The 18,903-nt window shown below is 39.9% G+C and overlaps 4 protein-coding genes across 11 annotated transcripts in view; 2 read left to right on the top strand and 2 right to left on the bottom strand.

Annotated features, from left to right (window-relative positions):
* Window positions 1-10,646, bottom strand: part of fancm (FA complementation group M) — a 56,476-nt gene extending 45,830 nt beyond the window's left edge. For 2 of the 7 annotated variants that reach the window (XM_086048893.1, XM_086048894.1), the window contains exon 1: window positions 355-1,988. In XM_086048893.1, the coding sequence (XP_085905019.1) occupies window positions 355-1,042 (688 nt within the window). In that variant the 5' untranslated portion in view covers window positions 1,043-1,988. Of the gene's footprint in view, window positions 1-354; window positions 1,989-2,012; window positions 2,193-2,217 lie in introns of those variants that run through there. The other 5 variants (XM_086048898.1, XM_086048896.1, XM_086048897.1 and 2 more) reach the window with 5 other exon arrangements.
* On the top strand, window positions 386-3,858 carry iqcc (IQ motif containing C). Of its 2 annotated transcripts, none has more exons than XM_086048914.1 (5): window positions 386-1,024; window positions 1,987-2,178; window positions 2,262-2,544; window positions 2,651-2,772; window positions 3,693-3,858. In XM_086048914.1, exons 2-5 carry the CDS (start codon window positions 2,020-2,022, stop codon window positions 3,726-3,728), a joined length of 600 nt encoding a protein of 199 aa, XP_085905040.1. In that variant the 5' UTR covers window positions 386-1,024; window positions 1,987-2,019; the 3' UTR covers window positions 3,729-3,858. The 2 variants fall into 2 exon arrangements, with proteins under 2 accessions (XP_085905040.1, XP_085905039.1); XM_086048913.1 differs by having other exon boundaries at window positions 395-1,419; window positions 2,035-2,178.
* Window positions 5,233-14,313, top strand: dcdc2b (doublecortin domain containing 2B). Its single transcript, XM_086048916.1, is given in 14 exon segments — window positions 5,233-5,376; window positions 7,028-7,322; window positions 8,084-8,135; window positions 10,157-10,227; window positions 10,305-10,436; window positions 10,529-10,663; window positions 11,511-11,550; window positions 12,007-12,072; window positions 12,481-12,658; window positions 12,734-12,846; window positions 13,334-13,402; window positions 13,496-13,576; window positions 13,663-13,749; window positions 14,123-14,313. Coding segments are annotated over 13 exon segments (1,359 nt in total). The 5' UTR covers window positions 5,233-5,376; window positions 7,028-7,050; the 3' UTR covers window positions 14,186-14,313.
* Window positions 14,314-14,528: 215 nt separating this feature from the next.
* On the bottom strand, window positions 14,529-18,320 carry tmem234 (transmembrane protein 234). The gene is made up of 6 exons (XM_086048915.1): window positions 18,151-18,320; window positions 17,994-18,061; window positions 17,545-17,696; window positions 17,378-17,444; window positions 16,333-16,425; window positions 14,529-16,206 (listed from the first exon to the last, which is right to left on the bottom strand). Exons 2-6 carry the CDS (start codon window positions 18,004-18,006, stop codon window positions 16,118-16,120), a joined length of 414 nt encoding a protein of 137 aa, XP_085905041.1. The 5' UTR covers window positions 18,007-18,061; window positions 18,151-18,320; the 3' UTR covers window positions 14,529-16,117.
* Between the last annotated feature and the right edge of the window lie 583 nt (window positions 18,321-18,903).

Raw genomic sequence — 18,903 nt, 5'->3', positions numbered from 1 at the left:
CCTCTAAAAAGGTTTAAAATTGCCTATCTAAAGAGATTTTAAAAAATTGACGATCTTGCGAATGTCACATGAACCAAAGCCAGAAAACAGTATGATAGTATGCACATACGGTGAAGATTCTCTGTAACTTCCGGTAATAACCCAGGCTAAACCTAGCACCTCCATGACTCTTGTCTCTCAGTCAAGATGCATTGCTTCTTTTTTGACACCAATTTCTATTTAGACAAGGACATGGATTTAGACATGGAGTGTTTCAGAAAGAACACAAAAATGTGAATAGGTGAGTTTTTCGCAAAAAAAAAAAAAAAAAGAGCTGGGAGGTTCATAGGTTCATATGGCAGGAGCGTACTGTACCGGTCAGCTCTGCCATGTGCCCCTGTGGGATGCCCATCACGTTGTAGCAAGCCTCAATCTGCTGCGCCACTAGTGGCTTGGTGGGGGCCATGAACACGATCTTCCCGGCTGGATACCAACGATAGAAGTTGTACATCACAACCGCGGCGATGAACGTCTTCCCCAAACCTGTGGGAAGGCACACTAGTGTGTTTTGGAACAAGGCGGCCCTCGATATGTTGAGCTGGTACTCCCTAATCGGGTAGTTAGTGGGATAGATCCACACTGTCGCGGAGGAGCTGTCAAAACCAGGAAAGTCTGGATATGTGATCTGCCCAACTGCTGGAGTGAGAGACAGGGGCCTCTCCTCTTGGAGAAAGTTGCTAATATTATGTTGTAGGTTCTCCTCGGCTTCTTTGACAGCGACCACCATGAGGTCGTCATCTTCATCTTCATCTTCATCATCATAGAGAGAAGTTTGGGGAGTTTCTGTGGTGTGTCTTATCTCTTTAGAAGCGTCTGTTGGGTTTAAAGAGCCCAGCTCAGCCCAAAGTGGATTTGCAGCAGGTCTCTGGACTGTGCCGCTTTGGCTCGCTTTGCGCGGTTCAGCGACTTTTTTTCGTTCTTTTGGAGGCCGAACAAGGTTGTTTGGAGGCGCGGACGCACCCCACGTCTGAAACAAAGTCCTCTGGTTAGAAGAAGCGCTCATTTTCTTGAGTTATGTCGTAAATAAAACGTTTTGTAGTGTTGGAGAGCGAAAGATCCATGGCTATCTGACGATGCAAACAATGGCTAATTTCCGGTATAGGATTTTCAAAATGTAGGTCTACTACACCCTAACCCAAGTCTAGAATTAACCTTTACGCATTGTTTCAGTTTATAATGTTTACGATTATTATCCAAGAAAAGATCAAACAAACGTAACCCCGATATGGCACCAACATAAGATTACAATTTTAACATATGACTTTTATTTTTTGAACTTGACACCAGAAGTAATCGCAGAGTTCCCGCTTTTCTTTGGCTAGTCAGGTTACCATAGTGATGAACAGGCGCGACTGGGACTACACGCTCGTTCTTTTGCAGGTAATAATCTCATTGCTAATTTATCTGCATGCGTATTGTGAAGCGGTGAAGCTTCTTTATGGCCGCGGCGATTGAGGCACTACTTTTGGGTTAGGTTATGTAGTGCGGCTGTGGCAAACCGGGAACGATGGTAGCTGTTGTTAGCATTGAACTCGTGTGTGTACTTTGAGTCTATTTAGATGCGAGTTGTGCCAATCGCACATAAATGTAATGTGATGTTTATGTAGTATGATGGGAGTGAATACTAGGGTTCCAACTTTTCCAACTTCCCATGTAACATATTAGCTGACGTCATAGCACCAATTATATAAACAATAATTTCGCCTCACATCCTCCCTAGAGCGTGTGTTTATTTTACCTCTATGAATAACCTTGGTTATGTCTACCATTTAAAAATCAAATGTACCCTTGAGTGCTAGTTTACCAACCAATGGGAGGAACAGTGGTGCCTTGTGATACGAGTGACCCAACTTGTTTTTCAAGGTAAAAGCCAGATTACTAGCATTTCAATGACGAAAGATGATTTGAGACACAAGTGAATCAAACGAATTAAACCCATATGTCAAGGCACCACTGTACTCGTCGAAAACTACCTGTCGTATGTGCTCCGCGCAGGCGCGTGCGCGCGGACGTCTGGTGAGGGCAGAGCTGGGTCGTGCACGGGTGGACTTTGAGGAGGTCGTGAAAGAGATAGATGGCACTTTGGACCACTTAGGGTGGAGGGATTCCATCATCCCCACCCCCCATTTCACAGACACGGCAAGTCTCTCTCCCTGTAATAAAAACTGATTTATTCACCGCCTTACACCTTTCTCATGCCTTCTTTTTCTTTTTTTAACCAGGATGGCCCGCTACCCAGGAAAGATCCAGGATCAGATGCCGACGCCTGCTCACAGAACCCAGCAGCGGGAGACGCAGCTCCATTGTCTGAAGTTAGAGGAGGAAGTCACCTACAGACGACAGAAGCGCAGAAAGCCGACTTGGGAGTTAAACAACAAACAACGGGGTGTTTACAAAGCAGCCACGTTCTTGAGGCAGGTCAGAACCTGAGCTCCGATGAGGTTCTGGAGAGCACAATGGACTCCACCTCCATCTGGAGTAGCATGGACAGCATTCCTCTTCAAGGTAATTCCTTGGTCATATGGAGAGGTGGCAAACGTACTCACACTCTACTTTAAGTAGAAGACAAAAATCGCTATAAATAATAGCATAAATAATTTGTCTCCTCCAGGTCCGACGCGGTACCGCTCGGCCCAGGAGGTGCCCACTGCTCCCGAGGCCCTGCGATGCCATAGAGACACCCTGACCATGGAGCTGCTGTGGCTGCAGCAGGCCATTGACAGCAGGAAAAAGGTGAGTCGCTGATGTAGTATTTCCCTTCATTTAATCAGCGCTGGAGCTCCACCACGAGGCCAACGCTGAAGATTTACTACGGTGACATTTATGGTGCCTCAGTAAGTCAGCCGCGTTATTTATTTAATGACCACCAGCGGCCTTTTTTTCACACCAGGGTCATTTTGTACTTGCTGTTGTACAGTAAAACACACACACAATCCTTCGCCAGGAAGATGGTGGACTGTAGATATTTATTCATTTCAAAATGAATTTTCCCACTAATGGAAATGCAAGTTGTCAGTGCCAGGAGCAAATTTCAAAATTGTAATTAGTCTAAACGTTATTATTTGTTAATTAATCTATAACAGTGATGCATAGTGGTAGAGAGGACAATTAAATTCTCTTCCACTAGATGGCAGAAGATACAATCAACCTGTATCCACCTGTTGCCACTCAGCTTCAGAAAACAGGTCAGCCCGTGATTGGTCGTTACCTGAGCCCTGCGCAGTTGTGATGTCATTTTCAGTCGACAAAAGTGACAAACTGGCCGTCCCCGGAGATGGCTAAAAACGGGTGGATTAACTCTTATTCCACAAACGCAATATTTATCAGAATGCCTTGTTTCAACTAGTAGGTTTGCATAGAACATATTCTTGAAAAAAATATGTTTGGGTTGACTTCTCTTTAACTCATATTCCACAACGCAATATTAATCAGAATGCCGTATTTTGACAAGTGAAGGTGCATAGAACATATTATTGAAATTAAAGTTTTTGGTTGACTTCCGCTTTAAATGTTCAAGCTGTGCATAACGTTACAGTGTCTTACATTTGGGCATTTGAGAGAGTGAATTATTTGTTTAGCTGATACTTGGTGCACTGTTTTTTTAAATGCTTACGGAATTGAATTGTGTTTCTGTCTTTTTATCTCCCCTGCAGTACTTGTCTCTGAAGGACAAACTGAGCATGCACTGAAGTGGACCTTGTTGTGCATATCAATACACTGTCAATGAATTGCCTTCACATTTCTTAAACTAAATGGCTTAATTGTACATTTTGTATTGTATTTGTTGATATAAAAGATGAATAAATATGTATTTTCCTACTAGTGCTTCTGTTTGTCTATTGCTGTCGTCACATACTCCGGTTTTATTGTGATGTAACACGATCTGTGGAGGACAAAGGCTCGCTCAGTGTATCAATAACACGCTCCAATTTCCTGTTTGGCCAACAGTGATTGAATTGCACTGCATAACAATTCATTCTACACTTTTGTTAACTGTATTCATCTATTTTTGTTCTCGGCTATTAATGCAAATGAATAGCGCCCAGACCCATGCAATCGTAGGCTAAAAATAAATTGTGTCGCATTTGAAATTCATTATACACAATTAAAAGAAAAAAGTGTAATCTTGAAGTTGTAAGATTTAATTTGTGTAGGTATTTTTCTTTTGCTATCCATGATAGTAACCGTACTGTAGTTTGGGTAAAGGTTGCTCTCTCTGTGCCTCAGGACTGATGACTAAAACTTCCAAGCTTTGTCCTAGTTAGGCTGAGGATAGTTTTCTGCCATCCAGGATTTGACATCTAAGATGCAGATAAAAAGCGTATCCATTAGCCTTGTGTCAACAGGAGACACAGATGTACAAGTGTGTATCATTAGCCGAACTGAAAGTTGCCTACATGTCTCCCGATGACATCATCAAGAGCGAGCATGTACAGGTTAAAAAGCACTGGGCCTATAATCGAACCCTGGGGCACACCACGTGATTTTATGGACTTTACACTTTAAAAAAACATCCTTTGGATTTACTTAATTCGAACATGTACATTGTTTGCACATGATTAAAACCTACGTAATTTTCCCATGTTTTCCTCAAAAATAAACAAATGATACAACACATTGTAATCATGTGCAACCGAAAATCAAGTACTTTTTTTTAGTGTAGAGAAGCAGGTATCCAAACTTATAAAACCTGTCCGTGAGGTAGGAAGTCAACCATTTTTGGACCGCACCTGAAACTTAAAGAATACTGTGGCCTGTGGTATTGAAATCAGCGCTCAGATCCAATGGAACCAACACTGACTTTTTGTGCATCATAATGTAGTCTAAAATAATAATTTAAGATCTTTAAACGGTCTATTCACCATAAAACCAGACTGAAATTTCAGAAGGACATTTTTGTCCAATCATTGAACCGTATTTATTAACGTCATGTTCTAATGTTAATGTGAGGTAATTAATACATTTCGATAAGCCCTGTGGTTCATCATTTCATGTACAATTCCTATGAGGATAATCATGCCCCGTGTTTTGACACGGTGCAATTAAAAAAATTTTTAAAAAGTAAAAAAACGAGCAAATATTATCATATTGTATGAACCTCCCACAAGCAGGACCATCCCATCAACCTCCCGCCCACCACTCTCACTCTGTGTCCCTTTTGTTGTGGTTGCTGCCAGTGGTTTGGCCCACGGAGCCACTCACTGCTAGCCGTGCTGTCATGGCAACCAGGAAATACACAAGGCTGTCGGTTGTGTGCGTGCGCTTGTGTGTGTTTAGTGGGAGAAGAACCACCACCAATACCACACAGAGGGGATTCATCTCTATCTTCAGTTTGTGGTGTGTATCTGCAGAGAGTGTGTTCATGAATGCATCGATTTAACCGGGGATTGCCATTTCTGTAGAAATTGTGCGTGAATGGCTGAATGCTGAAGCGCTAACGCCGAACGGAACGGCTATGGAAATATGGGAATTTGGGGAATGGGATGAATATTCTGTATATGGCCTGAATGAGTGAAACAGTTTAAAGTTGGAATGGTTTGAATGGGTCAAGAAATGTGGAAGGTCGTGCTCGATAATGTTAAACTCTTACATTTCGGAATTTCATTATAAAAAGTGTGGAATTTGGGGAATGTGGACAATAGTTCTTGCTGAACGCTTTGAATTTGGGATTGGAAAGATTGGGAACTTGTTTTCTAATTATTGAATGTCATATTCACTTTAATGTTTTTTTTGTGTGGAAAATGTGGCATTGCGGCACGGTAGAGAAATGTGGAAGGAGTAAAACAGCGAAACAATGGCGGAATTAGTTTTTGGATGTAGAACTAGAGAATGATGAAAAGGTGACGATGAACTGAAACGCTGTGAAAAATAAAGATGAAATGTTGAAACTTTGAATGTGAGCCTCAGGATGGTTTGAATCAATCGATAAACAGAATGAGGTGGTTGTATTTGTGGATTTTACTGTCAAATTTGTTTGCGGGAAAACCGTTCCAAAGATGTTCTAAATAAGATGAACACTTTGAATTTGGAGTGAGAAAGATGGGGAACTTTTTTGTTGAAGGACTCCTTTACTGGACTGTTTTTTAGTGCATGTTGAAAATGTGAAAATGTCGAAAAAGTGTTTTTTGGGGGGAACGTGGAAAGCAATGTCCAACGTACGAAATGAAGCGAATATTTTGGAATTGGAATCGTTTGAATCAGTGAAGAACAGCAGAAGGAATTGGAAATGGTGGGAATTGGTGGAATAATACTAATAAAGATTTTGTGTGCAGAGCTACACAATGAGATTTCTGAAAAAAATTAGGAGTGATTGCTGAAAAAAGTGAACCAAAATGTTGTGGAAATACTATTGAAATGTAGAATGTGAAACTTGTAATGGTGTGAGTCAGTCAATAAATTCGGATGGAGGTACTAAATATATTAAATGTCTTAATTTGGGAATTTTATTTTAAAGTTTTGGGGAATAGGAATAGTTCTCAAGATGTGCTGAATGAATTGAATATTTTAAAGTTGGAATAGGTTGAATCGGTCAAGTAATATAGAAAATGGTGGTAAATATGTATAATTTCTCTTAAATTTGGAAATTTTATTGTGAAAAGCGTGGAATGTGGAAAATAGCACAGAATATTAGGAATAAGGTGAACATTGAGTTTTGAATGGGAAAAATTGGGTACTTTTTGTTGAATGTCTCATTCACGGTCCTTTTTTTTTTTTGCCCCTGTGGAAAATGTGGACTTGTGTGAAAATTGGTCATTTCTGGAATATGGAAAGCAATATCCAACATGTGATCATCTGATTTAATATGAATGAATGAAGAATAACGCGAATGAAATATTAATGAACATTTGAAATGGCGATGGTTTGAATTGGTGGAAAAAATTTTTGGAATTTGGGGGTTTAGAATGACATGCAGTATATGTAAATCCTCTTCAGCAATCACATTTCTAAGTTGTGTATATGTGTGTTTGTGTGTGTGCGCGTGTGGTAGCGGTAGTAGTAGAGGGCGCCGAGATGGCCGCCACCACAGCGCTACCACCGGTGAAGAGCGTGGTAGTGTATAGGAACGGTGACCCCTTCTTTAGCGGCCGCCGATTCGTGATCAACCAACGCCAGGTGTCCACCATGGAGGCCTTCCTCAATGATGTGACCCACAATATCGGAGCCCCGTTGGCTGTCAGGACCCTGTACACTCCCAGGCAAGGTCACAAGGTCGCCGACCTCCAGGACTTGCGGACGGGGGCCCAGTATGTCGCCGCCGGTTTTGAGAAGTTCAAAAAACTGGAGTAAGTAGCAGCGGGACTTTTGTGGTCTGGTTAGGCGGGGCAGGAAGTACAAATACTTCATTACTGTATTTGAGTAGATTTTTCTGGTATAAACGCTACTACAGTTTTTACATTTCTAACATGTTTTCACTTTGAAAAAAGATATCCATACTCTGTACTCCTTACTTTGTCGAAATAGGCTTGTTATCTTTCTCAACATCCGCCGATGACAACACGATGTAAAAAGACGTAAAGAGAGCGAGCCAACTGCGTTTGAGATCTTGATCGATGGAGATTTTAAGCACTTACTGAGTGGAAAAAACATGGGCGGCTATAACATAGAGAAATGTTGACTAGGGAGCATTACTGTTTTGGAAACAGATTTGGAAAAGCCCCCTAATAAAGCGAAGTCAAGTCAAACATTTTCTTTGCAATATTATATTCTATGTGCCCCCCACTAGTCTAAACACTGTATTCTGATTAAGATTACGTTAGAGTATGAATTATGCAGGAAAACCCACCCGTTTTTATACATCTCGGGGGGGGGCGGCCATTTTGTCCTGTACTGCCACTCGTTGTCGACGGAAATTGACATCATCACAGTGCCTAAGGGCTCAGATAATGACCATCATGGCTCACGTGTTTTCTGGGTTTGGTCACATGACATTAGCAAATTGAGCTCTTAGGACAGAGCACATTTTGTTTACTAAGTACTGAGTACTTTTGACACTGCTCATTTGTACTGAAGAGCCTTTTTTTATGGGTGTGCTCTCATGATGCAGCTACGTCAACACAGGTGTGAAAAAGCAGCCAGCGGCACGCGAAGACACTCAGGTAGGCCGCCTCATCTTTCTACCTTATTACTTTTAAGGTCCGCTGCTTTAAGGTCTATTATATATTTATCCAAGTAAGTCTAACCACAGGAATGCACCAATGCACCTCCTACCAAGTCAAACTGGCTAAAAATAGACCTAACGTCTCATAGACATTAATTTTGATTGTTGATTAATCCTGCCTTGATGCATTTAGGACTAAAAGGACAAGTTAACAACCATGCCGAAAAGAGGTCAGAGCGGTAGCAATGCAAGTGCACTCTCGCTCACAAGTGCTCACTTTAGGGCTGCTCTATTATGGAAAAAATATGAATCATTATTATTTTGGTAAGAATTTAAATTTCGATCATTTATTTTTTGGTACAAAACAAGAAAATGTTCGAACATAAAAAAGTCAAATACATGTAAGTAAGTTCCTTTTGGACCATACAAAATTATAAAATTAGTTATAAAATTTAAAAAAGTGTAAATGTATAAATTCAAGTATGATTTCCTCGTGTTCATTCCTTGGATATGAATGAATATTAATAATAGTTTTTTTACGATTATGCCAATTTTGTAATCGTGAAGTGTAATAATCCTAATTGTAAGTGAATTTCCATTAATGGCATTTGCATTCTGCGCATCTGGTAAGGTTATTAAGGTGTCGCTCTGTTGTCAATCCAACAGCGATACTTCTTCTTTGGCCAGAATTAAAAGAGATTAACTGTGTGTGCCTTGGGCATGTTGCCCGTGCGCACCCATGTCCGCTACGTGCATTGCGGAGCGCTCGCATGCCTGGTGTTGTGGTTGCTGTGGAGCTCTGCTGCAAGCGTGCCATCATGTGAAAGTTAAGCTAAACAGTACAGTATGGCCAGTGTGTTAATCAGTACATGTCTGGGCAAGTCCAAACCAGCCGCTTTGTTTCTATCACGGCACAGTAAATGTCACATACATCCTTGGGCTCAATTGGACCCCATTCACTTCATTTAATGAATGCTGAACATGCTTTTATTAGCTTTATAGTTTATCACTTGTTCTTTTGTAGTATGGATGACAAAAGAAAAAACTATCAACAACAACAAAAAAATGACAGATCGTTTGCAGTCACGTTTCTTCAGATGTACCTGGCTGGGCCACCGTGGGGCAGTGTAATAAAGTTATATGGACAAACGAAGAAGAGTCACTACTATTCTCAGTGTTTTAAATGTCTTTAAAAACCTTTTGTTTGTAAATGTCAATGTTGGTACTTTTGGTAACTTAAATAAGCTACTTTTATTCTGTTTGCTTTGCGAATGTCTTTAGCTGTTCTGTTTGTAAATAAATACTTTTAGTTGTTGTACTTTTGGTTGTGTGAAACACATTGAGTTGCTTTGTGTATGAAATGTTAGCTTGCCTAGATGACACAGTGCACAACTGTATGCAGCACAATGGGCCGGCATCCTTTGTTTATCGTTTTCCTGCCTTCCACACAAGTGGAATCCGTTGTTGCCTTTGCCTCTCATAGCTCCTTAGCAGCTCAAAACGCAGCTCATGCCATATCTATCTATGACCACAACTATCAATGCTAATTGTTAGCATGTCTACGATATTTGTCATCATGTGTTAGCAGCAAGCTAGCGGGCGCATTTCTAAGGCACAGTTGTTTAGTTGTTTGACATACACAACATTGAATTCTCTTTGTTTTATGTTTAATTTGACAGGAAACTTTAGCTGGGTGTGGCATTAAACCGCTTGAAACCTCTTTTCTGACAAATTGTCCCCTATCTGCCAAACCTGTGCTTATTATGAAGTGAGTTTAGTTGAGTTTGCTGCCACCATACACTACCGCATCTAGCAAAAAGAAAAAAAAATGGCTGGACGATATCTTATTATACTGTATCTTGAAAAATTTTTTGGGGGTGTGGTAATTGATGTCAAACATTTAAGAAACTCTGTAATAGGCTACCCCGCTGCCAAGTTTTGACACTAGATACACATAATATTGTGTATCCAACTTGTGCTCGATGGAAACACGGCTTATTGGTGGAATGTCTCCTGCAGGCAAAAATATTCCCGAGGCCTAATGTGTCAGCCAAATGGAGGAAGTTTGTTCCAGTGCCCTGTATAATACAGTAAGACAAAACCCGTCCGATCACACCCATTCACTCAACCGTATGTGCGTGAGTGACGCCTTTATATAATATTTCAGCGTTTTCCGCAATGGCGACCTCCTGTGCCCACCCTTCCGATTCATCATTCCTCGCAGCATGCAGCGGGACCTGGAGCAGATCCTCAGCCTGGTCACCGAGAAGGTCAGCTTACGGACCGGCGCCGTGCGGAGGTCAGTTTACGAAAAAAACGAAAATAAAAAAAAAACATGCAAGTAGAAGAGCGTTGACTGGCCTGGTTGTGACCGCTGTGCGACTCTGTCAGGTTGTGTTCTGTAGAGGGTGCCACGGTGACCTCGGCGGGGGAGCTGGAGACCGGACGCTGCTACGTTGCCGTGGGAACCGAGAAGTTCAAGAAGCTTCCGTACGTGGAGCTGCTGGTCTCTAAAGCCACAGAGAGGTACTGTAAAGTGAAAATAAAAGTATCTTATAAATTTGACACACCGCAGACAACGGTGTCATTAACAAACAAAACCTGCCAAATTCGAATGGTTAAAAAAAAAAAAAAGACATCAAGTATTTCAGATGAGGCTTCAAAATCGTCAAAAATCAAAGCCCCTGTCTACGCTGTCAAATGCGTGACAGCTAGCTTGCGAGCTAACAGGCTTGGGCCTAGTAACAGGTAATTTCGCCAAATAACCACTTTCGCGAACAAAGGCGCTCAAGTTTTTAAAAAATGAGAGTGGGGGCGGGGGGGAATCATGCCCGAGCCTAAGTTTTCTTTAAAAATGCATAATACGCAGTGGTGCCTATATGTGTTTATGTGCCTAAATATGAGTTTAATTTGTTCTGTGACCACGCTCTGAACTTTTGAATGAACACAAAAGATAATCAGTCAGCTTTTATGGAGGACTACAAACATCTGAGAATATTTACAGCTGAGAGGCAGAAATTCAGAGGATTTGGACAATTTTAAATCAAACAAGGTATCAAAATGATGAATTGATTATCCCCCAAAAAACTGATTGATAATCAATTTGTTGCCAATTAATCATTTCACCTCAAGTGTTTGCTTCGACATACAGTATCTTCTCAACTATATTAAAATTCCTATTAAAGAGCCAAACTGCAAATCCCTGTTGTATACCTGTTAATTTAATTTCCTTTAAAACTTTAAAGAGTTTCAAACTTTAAAAATGCACAGAATTTTGCAAGCCTAATGCCTTGAATGAAATATTTGGAACTTTACTTTTTCTACAGAATGTGTCGTTTTCTTCACTTGACATCGTTTTTGCCTCTATTTGTAGGTGTTACCCAGGAAGGAGACGGACACTGAGGAGAAACGTGGTAAATATACTTTTTTTTTTTTAGTTTTTGTTGTGGTGGAAATACAGCGAAAAGCATTTTTCCAATATCAGCTGCACAGCTGTGTAATATTGGAAAATGAATATTTTTTTTAAACTACTTTAACTTGCATTTTTCAAATACACATTTAAATACTTATTAACCCTGTATGTTGTGAACATCTATTTTCAAGTAAAAAAATGAACATTCTAAATTTTAATCACACAAAATGACTGCACATTACATTTTTACTATAGTAACTTTCGTTCACTTTTAGTCATTAGAATGTATACATATTTTTACCAGTATAATACTTCTGTTTAATTACACTGAAGTCAAACACTTTCATTGTTGTCATTACATTTCTTCACCCACTGGCTGGGAGAAAACATCAAAATAGTTATGCAGAGTGTCACTGTCAAACAGTCTGTGCATTTTTAAAAAATATTTTTGTTTTAGAACAGGAAGGAGGGAAGTGGTCCAGAAGACCAATGTAGTGACTCCGCTCTGCTCAACTCTCCAGAGGTAAAACCATACTGTATATGAATATAGTAGGGATGCCAGATTTTCCGAATCCATGCAAGTCGTTCAGGTTCTGATAGAGCAAAGCAGCCCCAGACCATCCCACTGCCACCATTGTTTTGGCTATTTGACGTATAAATCAAATGCCGTCTTATTTTTACGCCTGATATAACGGGCCACACACCTTGCAAAAATGTCAACTTTTGTCTCATCAGTCCACAGAATATTTTTCCCCTAGTCTCAAAGGGGATCATCAAGATCCTTTAGGCAAATGTGAGATTTTTGCCCTATATCTTTCTTACGGTTGATAAAAATCAGGAAGTGTGTGTGTGCTACTTTTTTCACAGAATGTGTAATATGCTGTTGTATATCATCATGTCCCTCAAAGTTCAACACACTGTTTTCTATCAGTCAGACGAGCGCAGGGTGAAGTCAACGGGTTACGAAGCTGCTCCCCCACAGCAGGAGCAGCACTTGACAGGCCTGACAGCAGACCTGAGAGCGGGCGACACCTCTGCACTCTTCGCCAAGCCCGTCAGGATTCATAAAGCCAGAGGAACGCCGAGGCCTCCCCACAGCAACGGGCCCGGTCAGGACCCACCATCACACATATTCACCGTCTTTTCTCAACCGAATCTCATATAGCGTCTGTGTTTTGCTTAAGTCTACCGCGGCATCTTCAAGCCGGGAGCACGGCGGAGGAGGAGGGAGGAGGTCAGAGGAGCCGAGGAGGTGCAGGAGGACGAGAATACAGCCACAGAACTTCCTGTTGATCAGGTTCGCTTTATATACGACTTGATTCGGTCACAATATGAGGTACACCTGTACAATCCCATGGGAGCTGTAGCCAAAATTCTACCGTTACATAAAGGGAACACGTCAGAAGTGTTAACAATACAGGTTTAAACATTAGACTGGTTAACCCATTAAGGCCTAAAGCGCCTGGCTCAACAGCTCCCCAAAACCTAAGGTCGCCTTTGGAATTAGTTTGAACTAGTGGGCCTGCATATTCATATTCTTAAAAAAAATGTTTGGCTTGACTTCAGCTTTAACATTTACAATGGCAAATCCAGGTGTGTGGTCAACACGCAGGTTTTTTTGAATACCTCTCTGACAACGTCAATCAAAACTGAGGATTATCTTTGTAGGTGCAGAATTTTTGACAGCTCATTTATTGGCACTCGTTAGATTATGTGCCTAATAATTTGTACAGTGAGTGTATTTTATTATTTTTTTTACCGTCAATATATCTTTTATCCTAAAGAGAGTGGCAGAAATAGTGGAGGATGAGGAGCTGAACATCACATTTGACGCTCTGAATGGCACACTGAGGGTACGCACAATACAAAAACAAGCAGTCTATTAAAAGGTTCTGTTGTTGCATTAAAAGGGCTGCTAAAAATGTTACATTTCTACTGTTTTATAGTCGCCGCCATACGAGCAAGCTGAAGTGGAAAAAATGTCAATAATCCAAAGAACAGAACAAGAGTTTAACAGTGAAAATCTGGTACACACACACACACGCACACTTCACACATTTTGGGGAGTTAAATTCTTGCATTGTAGGTCTAACATGAGTGTCTCTATTTAAAGGAGCCTGAGCTCAACAAGATGACTTTGAACACTCCCAATCCTCACAGAGAAATTCAGGAAAATACTTTGGACCATCAAGAAGAAAAGGTAAGTGTGACTGCGTGTGGTTCGCGTACCACTAGGCTCCCTCTAGTGGTACGTGAAGGAATCACTGCTTGAGTCCAGTTCAGTTGTATTGAACTTTTAAATTCAATACATGTGGATTTAATCTTTAGGAATTGTTTGTTTTTAACCATTTATTATTCAGGTGTGATTTTTATCAAACTTTTATGTGCAATACATTTGAACTGAATCATTCAGTAATTTTTTTTTTTTTCGTATATTTTAACTGTGCATAATGTTACGATGATTTGCAATATTATATTTGTATTTTTTAGGACTAAAACATGTGGTGGTACTCGGGTTAAAAATTTTATATCATATCAGGGTTTAAAATCTAACCTACTTTTGTTTTTTACAGGAGAGTCCAAAAAGAGCACAGAACCACCACTAGGGAGAAGGCCGAATCGAAGAACCATCATAACCACTCTCTTTATTCGCGTTCATCAAACTATTAAAAAAAGAGCCAAATAACGTCATTAATTATTGTTTTCAGGAAGAAAATGTCCACAAAAAAGTAGGACAAATGCTTCTGAAAGTGTATGTTTTAGTTTGTGCATTGAAATCATTTCCAAAAAGGAGAATTAAATATATTCTATGAAAAGTATATTTTTAGTGAGATTTCTTTGGCTGTAGCTACACAATATTATAGCGTAATACACATCTTGATGTCTGACAGTTTAGATTACACGTGTTATGACATTTTCCATGAAACCAAAGGTAGCTACAAACAGACACCCCAAAAACACATACACGGCAATCCAGAATTGTTTTACTATGAGGCTTTTATATGGTAGAGTCCCGACATTTAATTCTAGATGTCTAACATTTTACGTCATTTTCCATAATCCTGAAAGTAAATGAGATAAAAAATAGAACAACCAAACAAAAATACACTAGTCCATATTTTTTCCCCATTATTTCAGGTAAAACTTACTGCATTGTGTGTAATATTTTTGGTTTGTCAAGAGAACTATTTACACCACTCAGATTGCAAAGCTTCCTCATAAAATGACTACATTAATCTTAAAATTCACTATTTCCTAAAAAAAACTGTATATCACAAAAATCTGGCATGTGAACAGGAGAGTGTCGATTCTTTTTTTTAATTAAGTCATCAAGAGAATTACAGTGTACGCGACTCATTTTCTTATTTTAATACAAATTTCAAGCATCAGTGAAACATTCATCTAAACTTGACTACTCTTATTTGGTCATGTCCTCTGAAGACCTTTAAGCAGACGACTTTCACATCGGCTTTTTAGAGTGCCCAAAGTGAACGTTTCTATAGGAGCGCCATAAATCTGGTCAAGTTGTGGGAGTGAACCCTGCATGAACCCACCCTCAACCCTCTCGCACTCAGCGTTACACATCTTCACTTGTTTGCTTAGTCCTTGCGGGACGGACGGGCCAGCGGTGACCTCATTTTGACCGCTCGCAGGGAAGTCGAGGATCAAAAGGGCAATTGCAATTTTTTTCGGCCTTCCTTTCATTTCATCTCTCGGGTAAAATTGAGGTGATGATCTTATGTCAGGTGACAACGCCATCATGATTTGCGTGCCACTCGACCGGGGGTCACCAAGTCCGGTCCTCAAGGCCACCTATCCTGCATGTTTTCCATCTCTCCCTGCTGCAACACACCTGTTTCAAATGATCTGTATCCTTATCAGGCTTCTGAAAAGCTTGCTGATGAGCTGATCATTTCAATCAGGTGTGTTGCAGCTGGGAAATATGGGAAAACATGCAGGATAGGTGCCCTTGAGGACCGGACTTGGTGACACCTGCACTAGACTGAATGTGGTCGCTCTAACCCTCATTTTTGGGGCTGCTTCGCCACTTCAGGAGCTAGACGACTTGCAACTATAACGGGTGAAAATTATTCACGGATTTTCGCTATTCACCGGTCGGCCTGTGTCCCTATACGCCACAAAGAGTGGAGCTCCATGGTACAAAAAAACCCCAAAACATCGCACCTACATTTGTACGCATACAACATTTGTCACACACTCGCAGGAACACTCATGAGGCGTTATAACACTAAATATTATTGATTTTAACTTTTATTTTCAAAGCCTCTGGGATGTGCCCACACACGATAAGTGTGGCTTTTGAGCGTTAGGTGATATTTTTATCAAAATAGTCGTGACAAAATTTTTTTTTAGATGTTTTATGGTGGCCTGCAATGCCTTAACAGTATTTCCATTCATTTCAAAAGGGAAAGATAATTTAAGATATGAGTGTTTTGAGTTACAAGTGTGGTCACGGAAGACGTTCAACCCAAAAGTCAGGGCAGCGCTTTATAATAGAGAGCAAGTTCAGCAAAGTGTGTTCACGCACACTTGAAGGTCATCAGGGGTCATTGAGTTTGAGTGCCGACGTCATCCATGGAGCCTACGATACACAAAGTGACCCCAACCATAGTGAGGAACATTCCAGCAACAGCCTCTGAAAAGACACGGATAGATAAAGGTTCCAAAACTCAAGAAAACGTTTGAACAAGGCTGATGGAGATGGCTATTTTCTTTTTTCTTTTGGAAAGGCAAACTAATGCATCACGTGGACTGGACTCACGTTTGCCTCCAAAGTGTTCGCCCAGCAACTTGCCAGTGAGCAGAGTCCACAGAAAGGTGAGAGAGTTGGACACAGGGACAGCCAATGATAAGTCTGCATGAGAAAGATGGAAGATGAACATTAATGACAATAATTAAAAGATCCCCAAAAACATGATGATTGTTTTAGTCTAAATTAAACAAAGGCAATTAAATAGAGAAATAAAATATGAATATAGCGAATGAATTCAAATGAATAGTAACTGAAATAACAATACTAACTTTATTGTCAGACAATTCAGAATTATTATATCATGAAAATAGGCAACATTTTCTTGAAAACATGCAAGGTTGTTTTTTTTTCTCAAAATATGACTTTCTGCTCAGGTTTACAAATAACTGTATTATGAAAATATGCAACTTTTTTCTAAAAAAAAAAACCAACAACTTTTTTTCCTCATAACATTTAAACTTTGTATTACAAAATTCCGACTGAAATCTTGAAAATATACAACCTTTTATCTAAAAACGGAGACCTTTGTAGCCTTTATTTACTCTTGCAAAATTGGATTAATATAGACAATGCAAAAATTCTGCCTAAGTGGCTGTGTAAACACGTGAGGCGAACAGGAATATTTCTGTTGCTATGTTGTTGCTTCTGCTAATTAGAGCTACAGCAGGGATGTCAAACTCATTTTTGTCATGGGCAATATCATAGTTAGGATTTCCTTCAGGGCCGTTATGACTGCATATACAAAACAAATTGAGGAATAAGTTTGAAAACAGAGGCCATGCCAGTAACCGTTTGTTCAAATATTACTACATTTATTTTAAAAGGAGGTTTGGTAACAAAAAAACACTTGCAATATCTCGACATTTTTAAAAGTAAAGACAATTTGCAGTTTTGGTATTTAAGCCAACGGGAAGTCGATGCACGTATATATATATATATATATATATATATATTTTTTTTTTTTTTTTTTGCGGGCCACATAAAATGATGTGGTGGGCCGGCTCTGTCCCCGGGCCTTAAGTTTGACACCTGGGATCTAAGTATAATCTCTCACCTGTGGTGGAAAGTGTGTAATAGTACACCAAAGAGCCACTTTGGTTCAGGACAAACGGGACGAGGTACTGAGGATGGATAGAGAACGAATAGTATCCGTTTTATGTTGACATCATTTAAAAAAACAAAATAAAAAAACGGAAAAGAAGCTAAATGCGCTATGTTTACCTTGAGATTAAGGAAGAGAAACTTGAGCTCAGCAAGAAACTGAGCCACTTTGCTGGACTTGGAAACATGTTCGATACCTTCAGTGCCTTTCTTCAGGAAAGGGTTCGTGCAGCCCCACAACACGGACACCAGCAGGAGACTCAGCACTTCCACTATTGTGCAACACACACCTTAGGTCACTTAAATACGTAAATGTTTATAAACTATTGTCACTTATTATTCCTATTACTTGAGACATAAAATGATGAGTTCCGGTGTAGCTCGTTAACTTCCTTAGCATGAAGACTGCGATGCTAGCTGTCAGAGACTTACGTTGTAATTGGTCTAATGATACCAAACAGAATATTGAGAGTTTTATTATCGTAAAAACATTAAAAATGAAATAATACAAGCGTGCAACTCAGGTTATACAAGAGCTATTCGAAAGGTAAATTAGACCTACCACCTACCTAGAGTCACCATCGTAACATAACAAACTGCGGGCGAGCTGCGTTCAAGACCGCTATTGTGGCTGTTGCTAAATGTATTTACACGCAAATAAGTTCGAAGTACGTAAAAACGCAATTTGGTGCTATCGTTTGTTTCAAGAAGACATGTTGAACTAACCAGGAGCAGATTAAAGTCTTCAAGTCCTCAATGTATATGGTTTATTTAGCTGCTAAACATTTCGCTTCTTGAATGTTCCCCTGTTGAGGTGGTTCTCAGCATTGTTGGTCAACGGTGGGCAAAATAACACACTGCATTTCTCCACCATCGAGCCTTAGTTCAGACTGCTAGCAAATGCGACCCAAATTTTGTTCCCGCCCATATTTGACGTGTTTGAATTTTATTTATTTTACTTTTATATGACAGGCTGAACGGCTCAATCATTTTCCCCCCACATCCAACCTAGGTCACACCACCTCAATAAACAATTGGTCTTAATGATTGAATTAAAATAAAAAAAATCTATTGCCCAAAAATGTATCTAAAATATATTTTTAGAAAACAGTTTGATAATCACTTCTGAAATAACAGATTTGCTCAAATTAACTTCTATGATGTTACTATTTGTCATTATTAATAAGAAATTATATTAATTTATGTGAAGACATAAATTATGTAAATGATTTCTGTCACAATAATTAGGAAAGGTAAGTATCAATATGCAACACTTTTGATAAATCTCTGCCAATGTTCACATTTTCAAATGACGACTTCTACAACTTTCCTATGAAATCACAATATACCATCGTTGGTGAGCTATTTTTAGAAAAGGCCCTCAATTGGTCCTTGGGGGCTATCTGGTGCCTGTGAGCAGCACGTTGGTGACCACTGCTTTTTTTTTTTTATAGTTAAGGCACATATAGAACATCATGA

Source organism: Filicampus tigris, chromosome 13 (genome assembly GCF_054856515.1).
Source record: "Filicampus tigris isolate MCC_2025a chromosome 13, RoL_Ftig_1.0, whole genome shotgun sequence".
NCBI lineage: Eukaryota > Metazoa > Chordata > Actinopteri > Syngnathiformes > Syngnathidae > Filicampus > Filicampus tigris.
This window is presented reverse-complemented; position numbering and strand designations above follow the sequence as displayed.

What these genes read in the sequence shown, in the direction of transcription:
- tmem234 (XM_086048915.1), bottom strand. An exon ending in TTCTCTTCCTTAATCTCAAG is followed by an intron (nt 17,445 to 17,544) that starts GTAAACATAGCG and finishes ATCCATCCTCAG; the next exon opens with TACCTCGTCCCGTTTGTCCT. An exon ending in TTACACACTTTCCACCACAG is followed by an intron (nt 16,426 to 17,377) that starts GTGAGAGATTAT and finishes TTTCTCATGCAG; the next exon opens with ACTTATCATTGGCTGTCCCT.
- iqcc (XM_086048913.1), top strand. Translation starts at nt 1,378, where the DNA reads ATGAACAGGCGCGACTGGGACTACACGCTCGTTCTTTTGCAG. An exon ending in ACACGCTCGTTCTTTTGCAG is followed by an intron (nt 1,420 to 2,034) that starts GTAATAATCTCA and finishes TGCTCCGCGCAG; the next exon opens with GCGCGTGCGCGCGGACGTCT. An exon ending in CCATTGACAGCAGGAAAAAG is followed by an intron (nt 2,773 to 3,692) that starts GTGAGTCGCTGA and finishes TCTCCCCTGCAG; the next exon opens with TACTTGTCTCTGAAGGACAA.